This window comes from Daktulosphaira vitifoliae, unplaced genomic scaffold (genome assembly GCF_025091365.1).
Source record: "Daktulosphaira vitifoliae isolate Bord-2020 unplaced genomic scaffold, ASM2509136v1 Scaffold_2, whole genome shotgun sequence".
NCBI lineage: Eukaryota > Metazoa > Arthropoda > Insecta > Hemiptera > Phylloxeridae > Daktulosphaira > Daktulosphaira vitifoliae.
In genome coordinates this window covers 15,581,764-15,602,968 of record NW_026099573.1, presented here as the reverse complement: position 1 = coordinate 15,602,968, position 21,205 = coordinate 15,581,764, and the positions used below count along the sequence as shown (strand labels likewise).

The 21,205-nt window shown below is 26.2% G+C and overlaps 1 protein-coding gene across 1 annotated transcript; it reads right to left on the bottom strand.

The window, feature by feature from the left end:
• Positions 1–3,913: 3,913 nt before the first annotated feature.
• On the bottom strand, positions 3,914–16,989 carry LOC126898006 (dynein axonemal heavy chain 7-like). The gene is made up of 9 exons (XM_050671954.1): positions 16,689–16,989; positions 16,203–16,589; positions 15,663–15,891; positions 10,545–10,698; positions 9,468–9,601; positions 9,219–9,410; positions 7,786–8,191; positions 7,189–7,385; positions 3,914–4,766 (listed from the first exon to the last, which is right to left on the bottom strand). The coding sequence occupies exons 1-9, from the start codon at positions 16,987–16,989 to the stop codon at positions 3,914–3,916; spliced, it is 2,853 nt and encodes a 950-aa protein (XP_050527911.1).
• Between the last annotated feature and the right edge of the window lie 4,216 nt (positions 16,990–21,205).

Below are 21,205 nucleotides of genomic sequence, written 5' to 3'. Positions count from 1 at the left end.
TGTAATTCTTATGAGCGCCGGTCAAAATTTTATTAGAAATACCTTAAATATAAATCATGTAAAGTTTCAGCCCATTTGAACAACTTTAACACGTGCCGATTTGAGCTTAAAGTTTTGTGTAAATTCGTAAAATCCGTTATTTTGACATATAGTCGTTACAATTTTCATTTTACAAAAAATTTTATAGGACAATAAATGTAGTACAAAACACGTTTTAAAAAAATGGTCTCTTAATATTTTTTTGTAAAGTGAACTCATTCTCAGAAAAATAACAAAATATGTGCGATTTCGCGTTTTATAGAATAAACATAACTTTAGTGTTGTATAGTTTTTTTTTTTTTTATAGCCTTTATTAAAATGTGTTGTATAACTATATTTTTAATACGGTTTCTTATTTATAAACGACAATAAAATTTTTGTTATTATTATGAACATCATTTTAAGTTTAAGTTAAAATTTATAAATGTCACTTTTATCACATATACTGACTCATAAAATAGTAATCTCGGGAATCGTTGAATTGTCCAAGTACGATAATAATCATACATGTGCAATATTCGATTCTTTTATTTTACATTTACCGTGTACCTCTAACGTTATCTAAATGGAACTTTTTTGATCCAATAAAGTAATTGTAAATAGAATCATTACCATTTATTGAAAATTATTTCTCTTGAAGTCATACTTATTGTTGTCTAGTAGGTTTAAGAGTTGTTTGTAAATCAGTAAAAGTACTTTTATTTTAAGTTTTTTTGGGGGGGGGTTTTATTATTTAATTAATTAAAATGCCACTTCGTAAAAAAATTTTTATAATCGGCCATATGGAACATCAAATCACGGGAAGTAAATTACCATCTAGAGGAGATTGTTTAAAAGTTTTAATGTATAATATGAGATATATAAAATTAAATTTAAACGAAAGTGCTGCTCTAGTTTTAGAAGAATGTTTAGTTTTTTGGAAGAAAGCTCGAATACAGACTCAAGAACCTCATAAATGTAAAGACAAGTTGAAAAAGTTGTATGAGGAATGGAGATCATTAACAAAAAATGGAAACAAAATTTCTGATAGTTTAAGACTAAAAGAAAATATGTTTTTAGAAAAAATCAATGATTTATTTGATATAGCCCACCAAAACGCACTCGAATTGATTAAAATTGAAGAAGATAGGCTATTTTTAAATAAACAAAGAGAAAAAGGACGTCCAGGTTCAATGTTGGGAGTAGATAGAAAACTAAGTGGGATTGAAAAACGAAAATTTACTCGTGAAGAAGAGATTAACACTAGGCGTGAAAAGTATTTAAATACGCCGTCTACGTCAACTGGTAAACTCAATTAAATTAATAAAACATACAATTTTTAATTTTTTAATTTAAGACAGTAAAACTAAAAATCAATACTATATTTCACAGGAATTATACATTATTCAGATTTTGATGAATGCGATATTCATGTAAAATTAAATGAAGAAAAAAACATTCAAAATATTAGAGACGGTATAATTGATGATTTTGAGTCAGTAATGGAGTTTGAAAATGAAGAAAAAATTCCAAATTCTGAAGTTGATAGTTGTAAAACCTAAACGAGCTCGTAAAGAAATTTTAACACCACGATTAGCTGCAGTACTTGATAAATGTAAAATAAGTGAGAGAGATACGGTCCATTTACTTACAGCTTTTTTGGATACAGTTTCATTAGATTCAGCTGATTATATAATTAATCGTACATCTATCCGTAAAGCAAGAGATGATTATCGAAGAACTTACTATGAAAAGGTAAGAAAAAATTATTTAAGTATAGAAAAAGATGTTGTAACAATACATTGGGACACAAAATTATTAAGTAACATTATTGGACAAAAAGTCGATAGATTAGCAGTAATTGCAACGTCCCATGCAGTTGACAAACTTTTAGGAGTACCAGAAATACCCGCTGGAACTGGTTTAGAAATATGCTCCGCTATTTATGAAGTTATTGATAGCTGGGGATTGATAAATAATATCCAAGCGTTTGTTTTTGATACAACAGCATCTAACACTGGGAAATTTAATGGTGCTTGTTCCTTATTAGAAAGGAAAATTGAACGAGATATATTGTTTTTCGGTTTGTCGTCATCATATATACGAAATAATATTATCAACAGTTTTTACGATTTGTAAAGTAAGCGTCATGTCAGGACATGATATTCCGCTATTTAAAAAATTTAAAAATCAGTGGGATACCATTATAAAAACTGATTTTTCTACTGGAATTTCTCATGCTAGAGTTCGACATATTTTAAATAATTATATTGATGAAATTTTAAAGTTTTGTTTTGATAGACTTAATTTATCGTTTACGCGAGATGCTTATAAAGAATTTCTTATTTTAATTATTATTTTTTTGGGGGGTGTCCCTCCAGAAGGAATAAAATTAAAAAAACCAGGAGCATACCATTTATCACGTTGGATGACTAAAGGTGTACACGGCCTAAAAATTTTCTTATTTAGAAATCAATTTAAGTTAACTAAACTTGAGGAAAATTCTCTCGCAGAACTTAATTGCTTTATTATAAAATGTTACGCTGTGAACTGGTTTACAGCCTCAAACAGTGAAATGGCTCCTTTAAATGACATCAGATTTTTAAGAAAATTGCATGAATATTCTAAAATGAATAAAGATATTTCTGAAGCTACAATTAGAAAATTTTTAAATCATTTATATTATTTGAATGAAGAATGTTTATCTTTTGCATTATTCGATCAAAGAGTAGACGATGATACAAAATTGAGAATGGCTAAAAAATTATGTGAAGACATCTTCGATGAAGAAGATGAAATAGAAGAAGAGATTGAGACCCCCAAAAAACTAATTTAAAAAAAAGGTGACATTCCATTTATTTTTAATGATGACGATAAAACTATTTTAGTTAAACTTATTAGTAAAAAATCTCTAAAGATGTTTAAAAGATTCAATATAAATAGTGATTTTTTAAAAACTCATCCCAACACGATGAATAATTCAGTTAATTATAAATATGGCGAGGAAAAAATTAAAAAACTTAAAGTTGTCAACGATGCAGCAGAAAGAGGAATTAAACTTATTGAGGAATTTGATCATAAAATTACAAAAAATAAAGAGCAATAACAATTTCTTCTGCAGGTAAATAACATTAGTTAATAGCTTTGATAATAAATAATGCTATTTATTTTTAATTTTTAGACTATACAAGATTATCGTGAAAAATATCCGAATCCATCTCTAAATGTTCTTAAAAAAAACCTCTGATTTTTTTTATTTAATATTATTTATTNTTGATTTTTTGTATTTAATATTATTTATTTTTTATTTTTTAATTTTACATAAGTCCATGTTATTTTACAGACATGAAGTATGTTTTATTAATAATGAAATAAGAATAAATTTTTTTTAAAAATATTTATTTTTTTATAAAATTGAAATTAATTTATTATAGTCTATTATAATTTTTGTTACAATAATATGATAAAAGAGTATTCTATAATACGCGAAATCGCACATATTTTGTTATTTTTCTGAGAATGAGTTCACTTTACAAAAAAATATTAAGAGACCATTTTTTTAAAACGTGTTTTGTACTACATTTATTGTCCTATAAAATTTTTTGTAAAATGAAAATTGTAACGACTATATGTCAAAATAACGGATTTTACGAATTTACACAAAACTTTAAGCTCAAATCGGCACGTGTTAAAGTTGTTCAAATGGGCTGAAACTTTACATGATTTATATTTAAGGTATTTCTAATAAAATTTTGACCGGCGCTCATAAGAATTACAGATGTTAAAAATAAGTGGCACCCTAATATATATATATAAATAATTTTAGAAAAATAATAGCAAAAAAGTCTTCGTACAAATTAACATTAATATTTTTAACTTAATTATATAATCATCATTAATAATCAGTTGGCTCTCCTTTAGCCCTAAGAACTTCATTCATACGATTTTCCATGGATTCTACTAATTTTAATGTAACAGTTGAGTCAATACTGTTCCATACTTCAAGAATTGCTGTTTTCAATTGTTCTTTGTTTCGAATTTGATAATTTTTTAGACATCTACCTATTTCATCCCATAAATGTTCTATAGGATTCATGTCTGGTGATTGCAGAGGTGTGTTAAGTTGCTTTAATACACGGTATAACAACCATTCTTTAACTTTTTTCGCGGTATGTTTTGGGTCGTTTTCTTGTTGAAAAATGAACGAATTGCCAATTTTTAGTTTTTCAACACTTGCATGCAAATTATTTCTCAAAATGTTTATATAAACATGTTGATCCATTATACCATTGATAAATACCAAATTACCAACACCTGCAGCGCTCATACAGCCCCAAACTAATACATTACCACCCCCATGTTTTACCGTCGGGCACAAATTTTTACACTCCATTTGCTTGTTAGGTTTTCTCCACACCATAACTCGCCCATCTAAACCAAAAATATTAAATTTGCTTTCATCGCTAAATAATACAGATTTCCAAAAATCATTTCCCTTGTTTATGTGTACCTTCGCAAAATCTAAACGTTTTTTTTTATTTAATTTACTGATAGAAGGTTTTTTCCTAGCTACACAACCTTTATATCCTGCGTTTTTAATGGCATTACGAATTGTTTGAGGCACCACTTTTACATTATAGTCATTATCAATCATACCAGCAAGTTTTGATGCACTTGTTTTTGGTTCAGTATCAACTATTCTTAGTATAGCCCTCCTGTGATGAGATTTTAATTTTTGAGGACGACCACTACGTTTTCGATTTTCGAAAGAACCAGTTTCATTATATCGGTTTATTATAAATTGTACAGTCGAATGTGATTTATTTATTGTTTGTGCAATATTTCTAAGAGAATTACCATCTTTTCTTAGTTTAATTACTAATTTGCGAATTGCAATAGGTATCTCCATTGTTCAAAGTGTATAAATTGAATAAAATGCGCTAAGCGTTTGTCTACCGCCCTTAATGGCTACAGAAACAATAATGATATGCCCGCAGATATGGGTACTCCATACGAATAAGTCTATATGGGTTTCTCCCATTATATTCCTATTTTTATCTGTAATTAATAGACATCTATAAATATACGGAGACTTTTTTTGCTCACATTTTCCTAATATTGTTTATATTTATAAAGGTATTAAGTAAACAAATTAGTAAATATGCTTCAGCTTTCTAAAAACCAATATTAATATGTTTCTGAGTAAATGTGTGTTATAAATATGAAGTTATTTAACTTTTGAGTCGCTATTTTATGTTGTTGAAAAAATTTGACATCGATGTATAGAGACTTTTTTGACCCACTGTATATTAGTAAATAATTATTAACTTACAGGCTATAAAATGTTGAATAGCAGGGACAATTTTGTCATATCTGATTACACGTAGTAAAATGCATTTTTGAAAATAATTCAAATTTTTATTCCATGGTTCAGGAAATGGAAAAATGTGAGGTTCGGTTGAATTATAAATAGCTTTCCATTCTTCCGAGTTTAATTCAAAATGACGTCTTATATTCTAAAAGTAAAATACTACTTAATTTGTATTTTTTTTATAAAAAAGTAGAAAAATCAAGTAATATATTTTTGTTCTAGATTACTTATTCATTCAAATTATTAATAAAATTTAAATTATTTTTGTGAAAAATTAATAATTTATTTTGTTAACTAATATTTCAAAATTTCAGAGGAAAGCAATACTTTCAGACATTTTTTTAGGGTAATAAATAGCAATAATCAGTTTTCATAATAAAGTACGAGATGAAGAGTAAAATTGTAAATTTTAAGAATAAAATTATAAATTACTTTAATTTTTTGTTTTATATTTTTAAATTAATCTATTAATAATTAAATGAATTTTAATGTTAAATACAAAACGTTTGTATTAAATTTAATATGAACTTTTCAGTATTGTATTCAGTTAAAGTTTAAATCATAATAATAACACAGCACAACACAACAGCCATTTTGCATGTTGTATACAATACTTCGGTAAATTTTATATGAAATTTGAAGCTGATTTCGAAGCTTCAGATATTTTTTACTATTTTTTCTCAAAAAGTATATGATAAAAAAAATCCTAAGTTAAATTCGAAATCAGAGTCAAAATTTCATAAAGAATTCACTTAAATAATGTAGATAACAGAATTATTTTTTATTATTTATTGACTTTTGTAATACAAATATATTTTTTTTTGTCTTTTTTATATTTTAATTTTAATTTTTTTTTGTAGTGTAATATACTTGTTACTAACATGAGATATTTATACATTATATTCTTAGAAGGACATAATCCTTTCCAAACAAAAATTTAAATGAAAATTTAAGAAAAACATTCAACAAACACATACTGTTTAGTTATATTGTAATAACACGATTCATTAATGAATTAATGGTCACTTTAAAATACATCCTTCCAAAAATAAAACTATAAATTATTTTTGTCATCATTTTTATTCTAATTTTAATAATTAAATGCATTGTATCAACCCTAATTTTATGTGTAAAAAAACTATGTTGATATTATACACACACACATACATATACAGGGTTTTCAGTAAGTCAATAAANAAAAGTATATTACATAATCTTTAATTTAAGATATACAGGGTGTTCAGTAAGTCAGGAAATGGGTTTCTATTGTTCTCATTGTTACAAACAATGAGAACAATAGATACCCGTTTCCTGACTTACTGAACACCCTGTATATATTATATATATATATATATATAATGTCAAAATGATTTATATATTCTATTCATCTGTAATAATTTCTGTATCTTATGCCTACTTATCAATAAATAGTTATACTGTAAGAATAAGACAATGATGATTTTGGGGGTACAAATTATTATAAAAAGGCAGAGTAAACCCTACTCTGGTCTGTTCTTATCGCGCTTTAGACAACGTTACACAAACATTGTGATCATCATTGTCGAAGTTTTTACGTATCAGAGTTATAAACTAAATAGAATAGTAATATTTTATTTATCAATTATTGATTAATACCTTTATTTAAGATATTATAATCACTAAGAAAAATTATCAGGTAAGATGTTATTTTATGACCCACGAATCACATACCCAAATAAAAGTAACTATCACTCTTAACTTTATCCCACTCTTCTCATTTTATTTTATTAATTTTTGAGTTACGATAGTAGTTTTCTCACAAAAATAACAATACTTTAAAAGATGCTAAATCATCCAACCGACACAATTCATTCCAACTTTTGTTTTGTAGCCAACTTATAGTATTTTTATAAGGATTATTCAAACTGATACCTCCTGTTAAAAAAAATGACCATTCTTCAATTATGATTTCGTTGGATAATTTGGTAGCCATTAATAATGACAATAATAATTTATCCTAAATTAAATGAAAAAAAAAATTAGCAATTTAACTGTTAATCATTTTTATTTTTATGTTCCAATTAATATCAATTAATAAACTTAACAGGTTTGCGATATTTGATAGAATAACCAAATTACTAATATTATGAAAAATTTTTTCTATCGAAATTTATAAGAAGATGATTAAATCATTTTTATCTTAAATTAATAATCTAAGTATTCTAAATTAAATTTAAAATCCTACGGTAGAGGATGCTTCAAAATATTTTGAAGTATATGTTGTATACATAACATATTATAATATGATAAACATTGAATATTCCTTTACATTTGAGTTAAACTATTACAAGTAACAGTGGTAAACGTGTCTTGCGATAGTTTACCTCTGTTGTACAGATTTATGTATTTGTTCTTACTTTTTCAAATAGACTGCGGCAAACACTGGTATATAACGAATATGTAAAGTACTTTATAAGTGCATCAGTTCTTTGATCGATTGATGGTAATTTAGAACTATTTTCAATAGCTACTATAAATAAATTAATAAACCAAGAAAGAGAATATTGATACATTGGGTCAATATTTGCAAGTGTATCTATTATAAAGAAAAGTTTAGTTGAATGTACAGCGACTACTCTATATTGTTGCCTTATTTGATCTAATCTTCTCTCAGTTATTAAAGATGCAGCTTGTTTAACTTCAATATCATTAGCTAATACTTTTGAAGAACTTAATATATTAATGGCACCTTCATCTTCAAGAATGTTTCCTTCAGATGAACTTAAAACTTGTAGAATTTTGTCTTCTGTGTCTTTTAAGGTTCTTAATGAATACAAAAAGATATATTATTAAAATATATAAATTTTTACTCAGTTTACCTGTTTAATCAAATCTAGATCATAATATAAATTACTAAATTACAACAAAAATTTAATTATTTTAACGTCAATCACTCGATATTACTTTAAATGCGTAAACATTTTTATTTTGAAAACAATTATCGTTTACTTTGTTAGATCATCTCTTATATTTAATAAAAGTTTTCAACTTAATTTTTTTTAGTGACCACACAAATATTTAATTAGCTTATAAAATAGAAAATTATATAGTTAAAAAAAGTTAGTGGTCGATAACCACTTTTAGATCAGTATTTCGAAAGTTATAAACATTTTTATGTATGAGCGGTAGGAGGCCGACGAAAAATATTTGATGATAAAAGTAGCCACTCCACACCTATATCCAATACATATTTTGGAATTGTTATAACTTCCGAAGTACCCGTCTAAAAGTTGTTATCCATATATCATTTTATTACATTTAATTGAAAAATTAAAAAAATTGTTTTTCAATATTTAATTTTCAAGTTATTCAGTGAGTTAAATAGATGAATTATTATAAATTTGTTAGTATTACTAGTTTTAGCTTAATACAATGTTAATTATGTGACTATCATGAAATGAAGTTCATTATTGAAATAGGTATAAAATTTCTTCAATAACTGTTGCGTTAATTCTGCAGCGCGCCTTATGTTACATATGCAAAAAATTCAAGAACCCACGTAATTTATTTGATGTATTTATTGTATACCTATTTATCTTCCTTGAATTCAACATTATTTAAGTTAAAAAATTAAAATGAAAAAATGGTCAATTTTTAGAATATACATTGCCTTACTAGGAAATTGTCTAGATTATGTTTAAATAATAATCGTAATAAAATAATTGATGGGATGATAGCCGTACGGAACTGTAAAGTAACGAAAAACAATGAATCTACTTCAAAATAGTTTATACCATATATCACTTTTTAAATTAAAATGTTAAAAACCATATTGAAATTATTTTGTTACTTTGCATTTTTAGCGCCTTCTACTATAAGTTGATTTTTTTCTGCTTCCAAGTCAGGTCTATCTTTAGCTACAACTACACCTAAAATTTGATCTTCAAGTCCATTTGGGGTAATAACAAAATTTAATAATGTTACTTTAACAGCAATCTCTGGTAAATAGTGAGGATTTCGCAACTTTGTCGTTATATAAAATCTATTTTATTAAGAAATTAAGAGCAAATATATTGTTGTATTTTAATAGGAAAATTACCTAAAATTATCATTATATTGGATAATGGAATCTCCTAATTTTAAGCAATAAGAGCCACTTGTCAAAATAATTTGTTTCAATAATATAGGATCTAATATAGGATTCAGTTCTTCATAAATATTTTCCAAAAGTACCTGAAACATATAAGGTGATAAATATATATAAAATATTAATGAAAAACATATTAAAGCTAAATAATAAAAAATAAATAAATGATAGATTTGTCATTTTGGGCTTATTTATTTAGTATTTATTTCATGAATTAAAAGTAGTTAATTTTTTTTAGTTGTTATCCAATATAAGGGACCAACTTTTTTTTTTATTGGCAATATACATATTTTACTTGCTTAAATTTTATAAAATGTTCCAACTAAAAACAATGACTGGTCAATAAAAACTTTTGGAACAGTATTTTAAAAGTTATGAAAATTTGTATATCAAGGTAGAAGAAGGAGTGGTGACAGATAGATGTGAATTTATAAAAATAGTAGACTTAGCTTCCCGTTTACCATTAAAAATGTTAATATTAACTGAAATACAAATTGAAAATTTGTAAATAATCGATAATTTATTTAGGTGAATCAATTTCTAACATTATAATATAAAAAAATTAAGTACTTACCCTTGCAAAGAATAAAGTCTTAGCTTTTTTTAACGTTTTATAAATCAAGAATTAAATAATATTACAAACAAAATATTTAAAAATTATTATTTTTTAGTGATCAACAATAAATTAATCTTTATGTAATATGTTGTTTTGAAATTTTACAGGGTTGACACAGTTTTCATACTTATATACTATAACTATACAAATATAATAACAAATTTAATTTGAAAATTTTATCTGAGATTTGTAATATCAGAAATTCATCAAAATATAAAAAAATTGTCTTATTAAAATTTCAATAAAGATATACTATAACTTAAAAATATTGTTTTATACTATTCTAGGGACAATAGAAAGAAAAATTAATTTTTTAGAATAAATTCAGTAATCCTTCATATATAGTTAAGTTTTTCAAAAAATATCTTTGTATAATTTCACTTAATAATTGAAAATTTTGTTTTATTTCTTACAGGATGACCATTAGAAATAGCATGTTCTAATATTTTCATGAAATTTTGGGAACTGGGGCGTATAATTGATAGTGAGTTATCCATTTCCATATTTTTGATCCATTTATTGGCCTGATCTTGAGGGTCAATCATTAATGTTGATCTTCTTGAGTATCTAAATTAAAATATTGTTTATATGAATTTTTTTCATAAAATGGTTTTAAAAATTATAATATGACTAAATATCATGAAAACATAAGATTTATTTTGGGTTTTCCACCCCACAAATTATATAAGTGCTTTTAAAACATTGATTAAAACAAATAAAATTCGTGACCTTAATTAACAAATTTATGAATATTTGAGGTAATTTCATTAAAATAAAAGCTTTAAGACCTTAATTTTTTATTTCATAATTATACATTTCACTGTTTAGGCCCAAAAAAACTCAAAAGATCCAAAAATATTAGAAATATTCCAGCAATCTCTTTTAATCATAACTATTTTAATTACTTACAAAATAAAAATAATTTTGAATATATTTCTTCAGCTTTTTGCATCAATGCGATGCTTAAAACGTATTAATTTTACCAATGGTTTTTTTTTTGTTTATTTAACACTTTCATTAGCTCTTAAAGGACCGATTTTTTTTCAACAAAATGTCAAAAGATCATAAATTATATTTAGTTGAAAATATTACCTTCAAAAATTAAAAAATTCCTCTTTACACGTAAATACAAAAAAATTCGATTTTCGGTAAATTTCGACAATTTTTTATAAATATCTGAGTAGTTGAGAAGGTATTAATTTTAGTATAATATGTTGTTTTCATTATTATTTACTTTATTATTAATACAAAATTCTATAACGAATGAGGATCTTATGTCTGCAATGAAATCCTTCAAATCTGACATTCTATCAGCCAATAAGAGTTTGTCTGATGGTCTTGATATATAATTTAATGAACTTAGAGAGGATTTTAAAAATTTATTGAATCAAATATCTGAATTAAAAAATGAAAATATCAAATTGTGTGGTGAACTTGAAATTTTAAATAACAAAATAATCAAGTTATAGACTTGAAATGTTACAATTCAACTATCTACTATTGTAAGTCAAGTACTACAGGAATCATTTGAATGAGAAAAATGTTCGACTAACATTATTGCTTATGCAGTACCGGAGTCTTCATCTTCATCTATGATGAAACGTATCAGTGATGATATAAAGGCATTGGTTGCTCTTCTTAAGCCTCTTAGCAGAGTTGTTTCACCTACATTCAAGGCTGTTCGTTTAGGTAAAATATGTCTGAATTTCAATCGTCCACTGAAAATTATCTTTGAGACGAAAGAATTAGCAGTTCAACTTTAAACAAATTATAATTCGTGTAAACGTGCTGGTGTAACATTCGTTGTTAATTTTCGTATCGTGCGTGATAAAATCCTTTTGGTACGTCAACTGCTGCGTGCATGTCATGAAAAACTTGATCAGAAGACTTCTAATGGAGAGAAAGATTTGAAAATTGTTTATAAGAATGGTATGCTTGGCATTTCTTCGTCAGCGTTAAAAAACTGGATAACGGATTGACATTCAAATCATCGCTACTCCTAGAAAATTCATCTTCTAGGTTTTTGCTAAAGGATTCTATCAAAATTGTAGTGATCTCCGTACTAAAATTGATTTTTTTAATTGTAATGTATCTTCCTTAAATTTTCTATTGGTGCTAATCTTTTTGTAATTGGTGATGTCTATATTACTCCTCATTCTCCCTCTAGTCTTTATGATACCCACACACAATCTGTTGAGTATATCATTCAGCAATATCCTAACTATACTTATATGTTTTGTAGTAACTACAACTTACCTGAAATAATTTGGAATAACGATGATACTGGAATTTTATATTCCTGTCAATCAACTTTTCGTGGTTCTTCAATTCCTGAAACATATGCTATGAATGGTTTTTTTTTCAAAAGAATTCTGTAGTTAATGACTATAGCTCTATTCTTGACTTCGTATTTTGTAATAATAACTGTCTTACAGTAGATAAGAGTCTCGACTCTCTAGTCTCACTCGATGCTTATCATCCTGCTTTATGTTTATCCTTTAGATCTAATGTACGATTAACTGGCTGTGATATTTCTTATGAATTTTTTGATTTTAAAAATTCAAATTTTATTAATATTTGTTCTTTTATTGGAGAAATTGGAAATCTACTTTAGAGCCATTGACGCTGACTCAGCTACCAATGTCTTTTATGATGCGTTACATAAATGTGATCTTGATTTTGTACCCAAACGTCGCTTTAATGTTTCTACTTACCCTGTGTGGTTTTCTAAAGAGCTTAAACTTATCCTGTTTCAAAAGAAACATGTGTTGTATAAATTAGACACTAATGCTTCTAATTAAAAGAAATTTTCTTTTTGGCGTGCCAAATTTAAATTTGAGTCAAAAAAATGTTTCTAAGTACGTTGAAATTGCTGAAATATCACTTAAAAATAATCTTAAACACTTTTGGAAGTTTGTGAATAATATCAGGACTTCTAATAGTATTCTTAAAGTATTGTCCTTCAATGGCGTAATCTCTTCAAATTAACAAGAAATATCTGATCTCTTTTTCTCTTATTTCTCCTCTACCTACTCTTTTAATCAAATAAATCTTAATACCGATCAACTAGGAATTTTACAATATGACTTACCCAGTTCAATCAGTTTAAGTATTTACGATGTTTACCAGGAGCTTTATTACTTGAAAGAGAATTGGTCTGTTGGTCCGGATGGATTATGTGGTAAGTTGCTATTCTAGTTGAGGTCCTTTATTGCTTTTCCTCTGGGGTACCTCAAGGTGGTCATTTATCACCTATATTATTTTCGTTGTTTGTAAATAGTATAAAAAATTTATTACTAAACTGTAAATTTTTGTGTTTTGCTGATGATATGAAACTTTTCTTACAAGTTAAATCTATTGATAACTGTATTAAACTACCGAATAATTTAGATAGATTTATAGCGTGGTGCTTAAACATAGGTGTAACCCTGAACTTCGAAAAATGCTGTGTTATGACATTCACATGGTCTCGGTCACGTATTATTTTTTCTTATAGCCTTTGCGATGCTAATGTTGTACGACAAACTGATTTTGTACTCTTCTTAACAACTTGATCTTGGTTTTAAGTCCACTAAAACATTGGACCCTAAGTCTCATATAGAAATGGTGTGTTGTAAAGTGTTTAAAAAGCTCGGCTTTGTAATTAGATTAGCAGCTAAATTAAAACTAAATTCTTCCTTAAGAATTTTATATTCTTCATTGGTCCGGCCAATTATTGAATATGGTTCTATTGATTGGAATCCTTATTCTTCATCGGATTCCAATCAAACTGAAAGGGTACAACGGAGATTTTTGAGGCATGCTGGATTTATTTTGGGTATCCAGCATGACCCGCATGATTATTCTCCAGTGGCAAACAAACTTAATTTGATGTCGCTGGGTTGATATCCGCGGAATTGCTGCAGATATTAAATTTTGAAATGAATTGCTAGATAGTAATATTAACTCAATGTATCTTTTGTAGTTAATTAATTTTAAAGTTCCTCAGAGAAATTCTTGTTCCCATTTTCATTTCTTCATCCAAATTAGTTCTACAATTTACTTACAAAATGAGCCGATTAGAAGAATTTTAAATAGTGCCAATATGGACCCACATATGTTATCTTGTTAGCCACTTCTTTTTTCTTATTTTATACTTTGAAACGGTAATTTTTTTTTTCATATATTATTTCAAATATTCCATTGAATCGTTGTGAATTATATTTATACTGATATTATTTTATGAAATTGTTAAATATCTGATAGTGTAAAAAGGGCTAAGCCCGTTAAATTTATATATAAATAATAACCTTGAATAACATATTATTCTTGAATTATTAATTATGTAATAATTTTAAAGTTCATCCCTTATGCATTATAAAACATTTTCCATATGAATTTTAAGTTATAAACCCCACCCTGTATTAAGGGAAATTGTCCGATTAAAAAAAAAATAAAGTCTAATATTTAATTTTTGTGAAAAGTTACCATTTTGAATCGCCCCCCTGTGGGAAGGTTAAGGGTCAGATTAAAAAAAATATATACCAAATGATAGGTAAAGACATCAAAACATTTTACAGTTTCTTTTCTTAAAATTGCCATAACTTTTAGCTTCAATGCGAAGCTGAGAAGTTATTGGTTTTACTATGATGTGTTTTTTTTTTGTGTATCTGTTCTACTTTTTCTCAGCTCTCACCGAACCGATTTCTTTCAACGATATGTCAAAATATCATAAATCATATCTAGTCGAAAACATTAACCTCAAAAATTGAAAAAAATTCCCTCGCACCCCGTAAATGGGGGAAATCTCCAAAAAAATTACAAATTTAAAAATGGCTAATTTTTTCAATTTTTTTATTTTAACTGGTATTACTTTATCAAAAATGAACAAGTCAATATAATTTTTTTTTTATAGATGTTTGTTGTCTATTAAATAAGTCGGTTAATTAGAGATGATGCCTTTTGAGAAATTAAAGTTGACTCATATATAAGGTATGAGGAATGAACATTTTAATTCACATTATAAAATTATTTTTATAATTAAAAAATTTACCTTAAGAAACAAATAAAAAAGTTACTTATATTATTTTTATTTTTCGATTAAGTGGTTCATGACAAATGAATGTATTTAACTAAGTTGCAAAATATAAATTGATCTAGTTAATAGAATGACCGGTTTATAACAACTTTTGAACCAGTATTTTGAAAAAAGTAGTAGTGTAAAACAAAGTTTATTTAAAAAAATTATAAAAACGTTTTATAAAAAATGTTACAATAAGAAATATTGAGAATAATAGTAAAGAAGTACATTTATTCTCCTAACAAAGTATTATCCTATAATAATATGATATAAATGATAGAATCTTGCATTCCATACCATTGGTAATCTTTTATATTAAGTTTAATGAAATAATATATGCCTTAATTTTTGGTGAAAATTATGACTTGTATATATTTCTAAGTCAATTTAAATTTTATCCTCCTAATATTTTATCAATTAAAAGTTCTCATGATATTTATGTTATATAAGTATATTATTAAATATTTATTACGAGACAATAATTCCATTATCGATAGAAAACGCATCAGTGGGCAATCCAGCTATGTTCCAAGCTCTTATTTCAACAGGCTTACCAAGAACTGTATTTAACTGAAAATCTTGAGAGCATGTTATATTATTTTGTTGAATTTCTTTAATCCAATGTTTAATTTGATTATTTCTAAAATCCATAGTAAATGGACCTAAGTATGCGATTACACCAGAACACACTAATAAATCACCTGAGGACAGTTAATTTTTAAATATTTAATGCCATGTTTCAAAATGAATGTTGAAAATTAAAACATATAGGATAAAAACGATATTAGTCCATTTTTTTCGATATTCAATTAATGGTTTAATTTGATAGTCTATTAGCAGTCTATGATAAAATACACTCGGTGACAATTTTTTTATTATTTTTACTATTAAATACTTTATTTTTGTTTTATTATTAAAGAAATAAAAAATTAAAACTTTGTTTTTCCTCTTTTGAAAAATGTATAGAAATGGATTAACATCGTTTTTACCTTGCAGACTTTATTAACTTTACCGGGTAGATTTAAATAAAGAATCCCTAAATCATGCGCCGTCTGTTCCCAACGTTGTTTTTCTCCACCTAATCCCCCGATGAGATCTTCTGCTCTTTGAAGTTTGGTCTTAACAGCGTCGGCTTCATTTTCAAATATAGTCATTTTCTGTTTATTAACATCAAGATTGTTTTGGATGGCTTTTAGTTTTATTTCGACATCATTTAGTTGTGATCGTTTTTCATCAAGAGCTTCTATAGCATTGTTGTACATAGCTTCTGCTGCGACCAATGCAATTTTTTTCGGGGCTATTTCTTTGGCTACTTTATCATATTTTGACATTGCTATAATCCATTTACATAAACCTTGAGCAGCAACAGAAGCTTTTTTAACCTTTTCAGGATCAAAATCTACATTTGAAATATATTTTTCGTCGATAATTTTCATTGTTTTTTCTGATATTTCATCCTTATTAAAATTCATTAATAAGTCTAGGAACTTCATATCACTTAGTAACTTTTTTGACGGTCCCCAATAGTCTTCTGTCATTTTTCCTGTAGTCGGATCTGGTATTTTATCAGGTTTTATCCCTTTAATAGTGCAAACTGCTTCCATAACTAATTTTACAGCTTTAGGGGGATTTTTCATCGACTTCACAAAAGTTATATCCGTAAATGTTAAAGTATTAAGAGCAGACAATGCAGATTCTAATGTAGGTCGAGCGGCTTCCATGTGTAAATCGCATTCATATTTTATTTTCTGTGCTTTTCCTGCTGTTATTTGTGCTTCTTCTTCGTCTTTTTTTATCATCAATTTTACTTTTGATATTTCTTCATTTTCTTTTTCTATTTGTTTCATAATAACTTCTACTTCGGAGGATGCTGCCATTATTTTTGGCTGTAAATGTTTTAATTCTGCTTGCATAATTTCTATATCGTTTGCTGCATTTTTTAATTTTTCTAAACCAACTTCATAACGACTTTTTGCTGAAGTAAGCTCTCTGTCGTAATATTCAAAATGTATGTCATTAGTCAAAACACGATATGATTTAACTACTGACGCAGATTTTGGAAATACATTTTAAATTCAAATTAAAATATTCAAATGGTAAAAGAGAAATATATATAATTACTATAATTATTGTTTTTAATTTTACTTACAATCTCTTTCTTTCCAATATTTCTTTAAATGTGTATATCATTTCTAAGTATGAAGTAGGTGTAACGTACGTTTTTCTTTTTAGTTTACTCTCAAATTCAACAGATAAGTCTTGTGTAGATGTATGGAATATTTGGCACATTTTGATGCTGACTTCTCTTTCATGTTTTGTTAAATTGACTGAACTTAGAAATTTTGTTGCAACTGCTTGTAAAGCATCTGACGGCCAAGTCTATAACCAATATGTGATACAATTTTTATAGTATTGTTAAAATGTTTGATAAATATTTTAATGTAACTTTTATATATTCGTGATCATAATTATAGGTAAACATCATTTTATTAAATAAATACAAAACTATTAAAAATCTATTAATTTTTTAAAATTATTATGTAATATATATTTGTTTAATTCTTAAATGACATTCTTATATGCTTACTTGAAACCAATCAATTGTACAGCACTGCACTAATGACGGAAATTTTCGAATTCTTGTTCTAAGACCATCTCCGATCGGACTAAAAGCAAGTGAAACATGAAGTTGTTCTCTAATAATTTGAACAAATAGATTGAATAAAGCTGCATGACTGCCATCAGTCTAGTATTTTTTTTATCAAATAATAAATATGAAGAAATAAATTTAAAATTAAATCTACTATACCTGAATAGTTTTATCGCGTTGCCTGTCCAATGAGCGAATTTTCTCACAGATCTCTATTTTTTCCTCTGTGGTAAACAAATTTGGTACTTCCCCAGAGTTTAGCAAATTATTAATATCTTCTATCATTCTTTCATCTTTGATCTAAATTTAAAATATATATATTTTTAATAATTAAGAAGTTCTTTTTTACCTCTGAATCAGTAAATAAAAAAACTGTATTTTGATCAAATGCAATCGATGTGCGTTTGAAAATATCTTTTAAATCTTCATGCCATTCATTCATCCCATAAATACTGGTTAGTTGTATCTAGTTAAATTCAAATATTATTATTATTATTACTATCATTCAAGTATTTATCGTATTGATTAAATTTTAGTACTTGGAATAATTCGTATTCTGATATATGAGCCGCAATTCTTGTAAGTGACTGTCGACCACAACCTCCTAAGCCAATCAATAAGGCATGACCACGAGGTTGTTTAAAAATACGACAAATTCTTGATAGATGTTCAACAGCAAATGTAAACAAAACAAGATTCAATGGCTTTTTACTCATTTTATTATAATCTTTTAAATAATCTTCGATAGTAAGACGGAGCTTATTTAAGTCTTGAATTTCAATATAATATTTATTAGTTGCCTTAGGGTCAGAAAAGTCACAGTACATCAGTTTACGTAGTTCATTTTGTCCAACCTAAAAATATAATTTTAAATATTTTTTTGATGTATTTATCGTGTAATAATTGTAATTATAACCTTATGATTTTTTTCGTCATTTAAATATGAAAACATCTCATTCATATCTTCATTTAGAAATTCTTTGCATACCTCATAAAGATTATTAAAAAACCATGATCGATCTGAATTGTCAACTAAACGATCAAAGTACACCCTGAGAATTTCATGTATCCATAACCGCTTCATAGAAATATCATTTTCTATAGTAGCTGGTACTGAAAACATAATACCCTATAAAATAATTAAACTTCCGTTTCAACATTATAAATTATTTCCTGTACAGTTGAAATATAAAAATAAATAATGAGTATTAAAATAATTAATATTGGGACGATTCTTAGCTATACATAGGTTAAATTAGTTAGACTTAACTATGTATAGGATAATTTTTTATGAAAAAATTTATTTAATACACCTCTAAAAAGGTATCATTAGTCAAAAATATGATTTGTACAAAATTTGGTTAAAATTGAGTGACGTTTTCAGCCCCTGCTGCACAGGGGCTGAAAATATATCTGTAAGAGTGGTTTTTGCGTTTTTTGTTATATCTCTTACAAAGTATGATATTCACAGAAAATATTATAGAACTAAATGTTTCCCGTAACAATTTTATTAGCGAAAAATCTGTATCTATAATACGGTACTAAAATATATTATATATATTGTATATTTTATACAAAACATTTTTATCTAAACTAATTATTTAATCAAATATTTGAGTATCATATTACGGAATAATTTTTTCTTACAAATTCGAACAAAGATATTAAAAACAAAACTACTAATTTTTAATGAAGTGGTTTTACGTTAATTAGGATAAATTGTATATATGTATTGTCAATAAAAATTTTGTAATGATCTGTCAAGTTTTCAAAAATTTACTTAAATATAAAGTGAAAATATAAATTATTACTATCGATTATTTTTAAAAATTGTATTTTTTTTTTAAAAATTTCCTTAGACACGATTTGTGATTTTTTATAGTTAAATGGTAAAACTTTCGGCTTTTGTCATACTTTATTTGATTATATGTATTTAAATGTTGTTTATATATTTATTAATGTATTTCATTAATTAAAGAATAATAATCTTCATCATATCTACCATAAAATGTAGTTAACTAATTTTTATAATTTATTTGAAGGTATGTTTAATTGTTTATTACTTACAGGAGAAATCCGGAAATTATAAGTTTATTTCAGTTAAATATATAAAATACGAGCTATATTTTTTTAAGGATTAGATTATTTATTAATGAAATAAAATAAAAATCCAAACTGTTGGTTTTATGTATTTTAGTTCGACAATGTATTAAATGCTATTGTAGAAATGTTTAAATTTTGTATTATTATAATAAATTTTAATACATTTTACTTTACTTGAATAACTTTGGAAAAATCTCGCAAGTTAAATAAATAATGTGATTTATTTGGAGTTGGTAGTAAAAATCCAATACTTCTTTTGTGTATTTCTAACGTAGACCGAACGATTTTTAAAATACATGGTTTGAAATCATTATTAAAACCTCTGAAAATGTTACATAAATTTATTTTATTTCTTAAGTTTTCCTTTTAATTGTATAACCTTGTGTCTAAATGCCATTGTAATATGTTACTAAAAATTGAAAACATAGTTTCATCATCAAACGAATTTGTGACAATAATATTGAAGTGGCGACTAAATCTAGGCGTTACGGTGTTTCCCAAAGATGGAGGACTCATAGCACAAATTAATAAAACATCTTGTAAAATTATTGTAGTACGATCTTTTCTATCATACCATGGATTTTTATCCAATAATTGCCGCAGAAGTTCAATGGGAGGCTGAGCACCATAATATTCTCTTTGGGGCATACTTATATCATCGATAAATATGATACATTTGGAACCGGGTAAAGATCCATAAACCCCACGCCTTTTTTTAATTACTTTACTCATTATTATATCTTGAGTGATATTAGCTGAAGTTTGTGCCGAAAAATTTACAAATGATGGTCGATAAAGAGAATTATCTATTTTATTTAATAAGAAATTCTAAAAAAAATATTTTTAGGTAAATGAATAATTTAAACAATTTTTTTTTAACTAACTGCATTACCAATGTGTAAGCAGATTTTCCTGTACCAGTTTTTCCCACCAACATAAATGGTTTGTCATTTTCAATCATCATTGATAAAATTACGTTGTGTCTCATTGTATCAATAGTCGGAACAATTATTTCATTAAATGGTATACCTTGTGGTATAGGTTGTTCCACTAAAACATATTCTGACCATGAAATCCAGTCACCTCTAGATTGGCCATCTATTACAAATCTATAGTCAAATACCGTTTCTTCTTTTGGTGGTATATTAGAGTAAGGTCTTTTAGGAGATGGACATATTTCGATAGGAATCATTAAAGCATGAGAAACTGCTAATGGGAATTTTTTTTTTAATAATGCCCTAAATAATAAGTCAAACTTTAAA

What these genes read in the sequence shown, in the direction of transcription:
- LOC126898006 (XM_050671954.1), bottom strand. Translation starts at nt 16,989, where the DNA reads ATGATAAAAAAAGACGAAGAAGAAGCACAAATAACAGCAGGAAAAGCA. An exon ending in CAATATAATGATAATTTTAG is followed by an intron (nt 9,411 to 9,467) that starts GTAATTTTCCTA and finishes TTAATAAAATAG; the next exon opens with ATTTTATATAACGACAAAGT. An exon ending in TTTAAAGTATTGTTATTTTT is followed by an intron (nt 4,767 to 7,188) that starts GTGAGAAAACTA and finishes TCGAAAACGTAG; the next exon opens with TGGTCGTCCTCAAAAATTAA.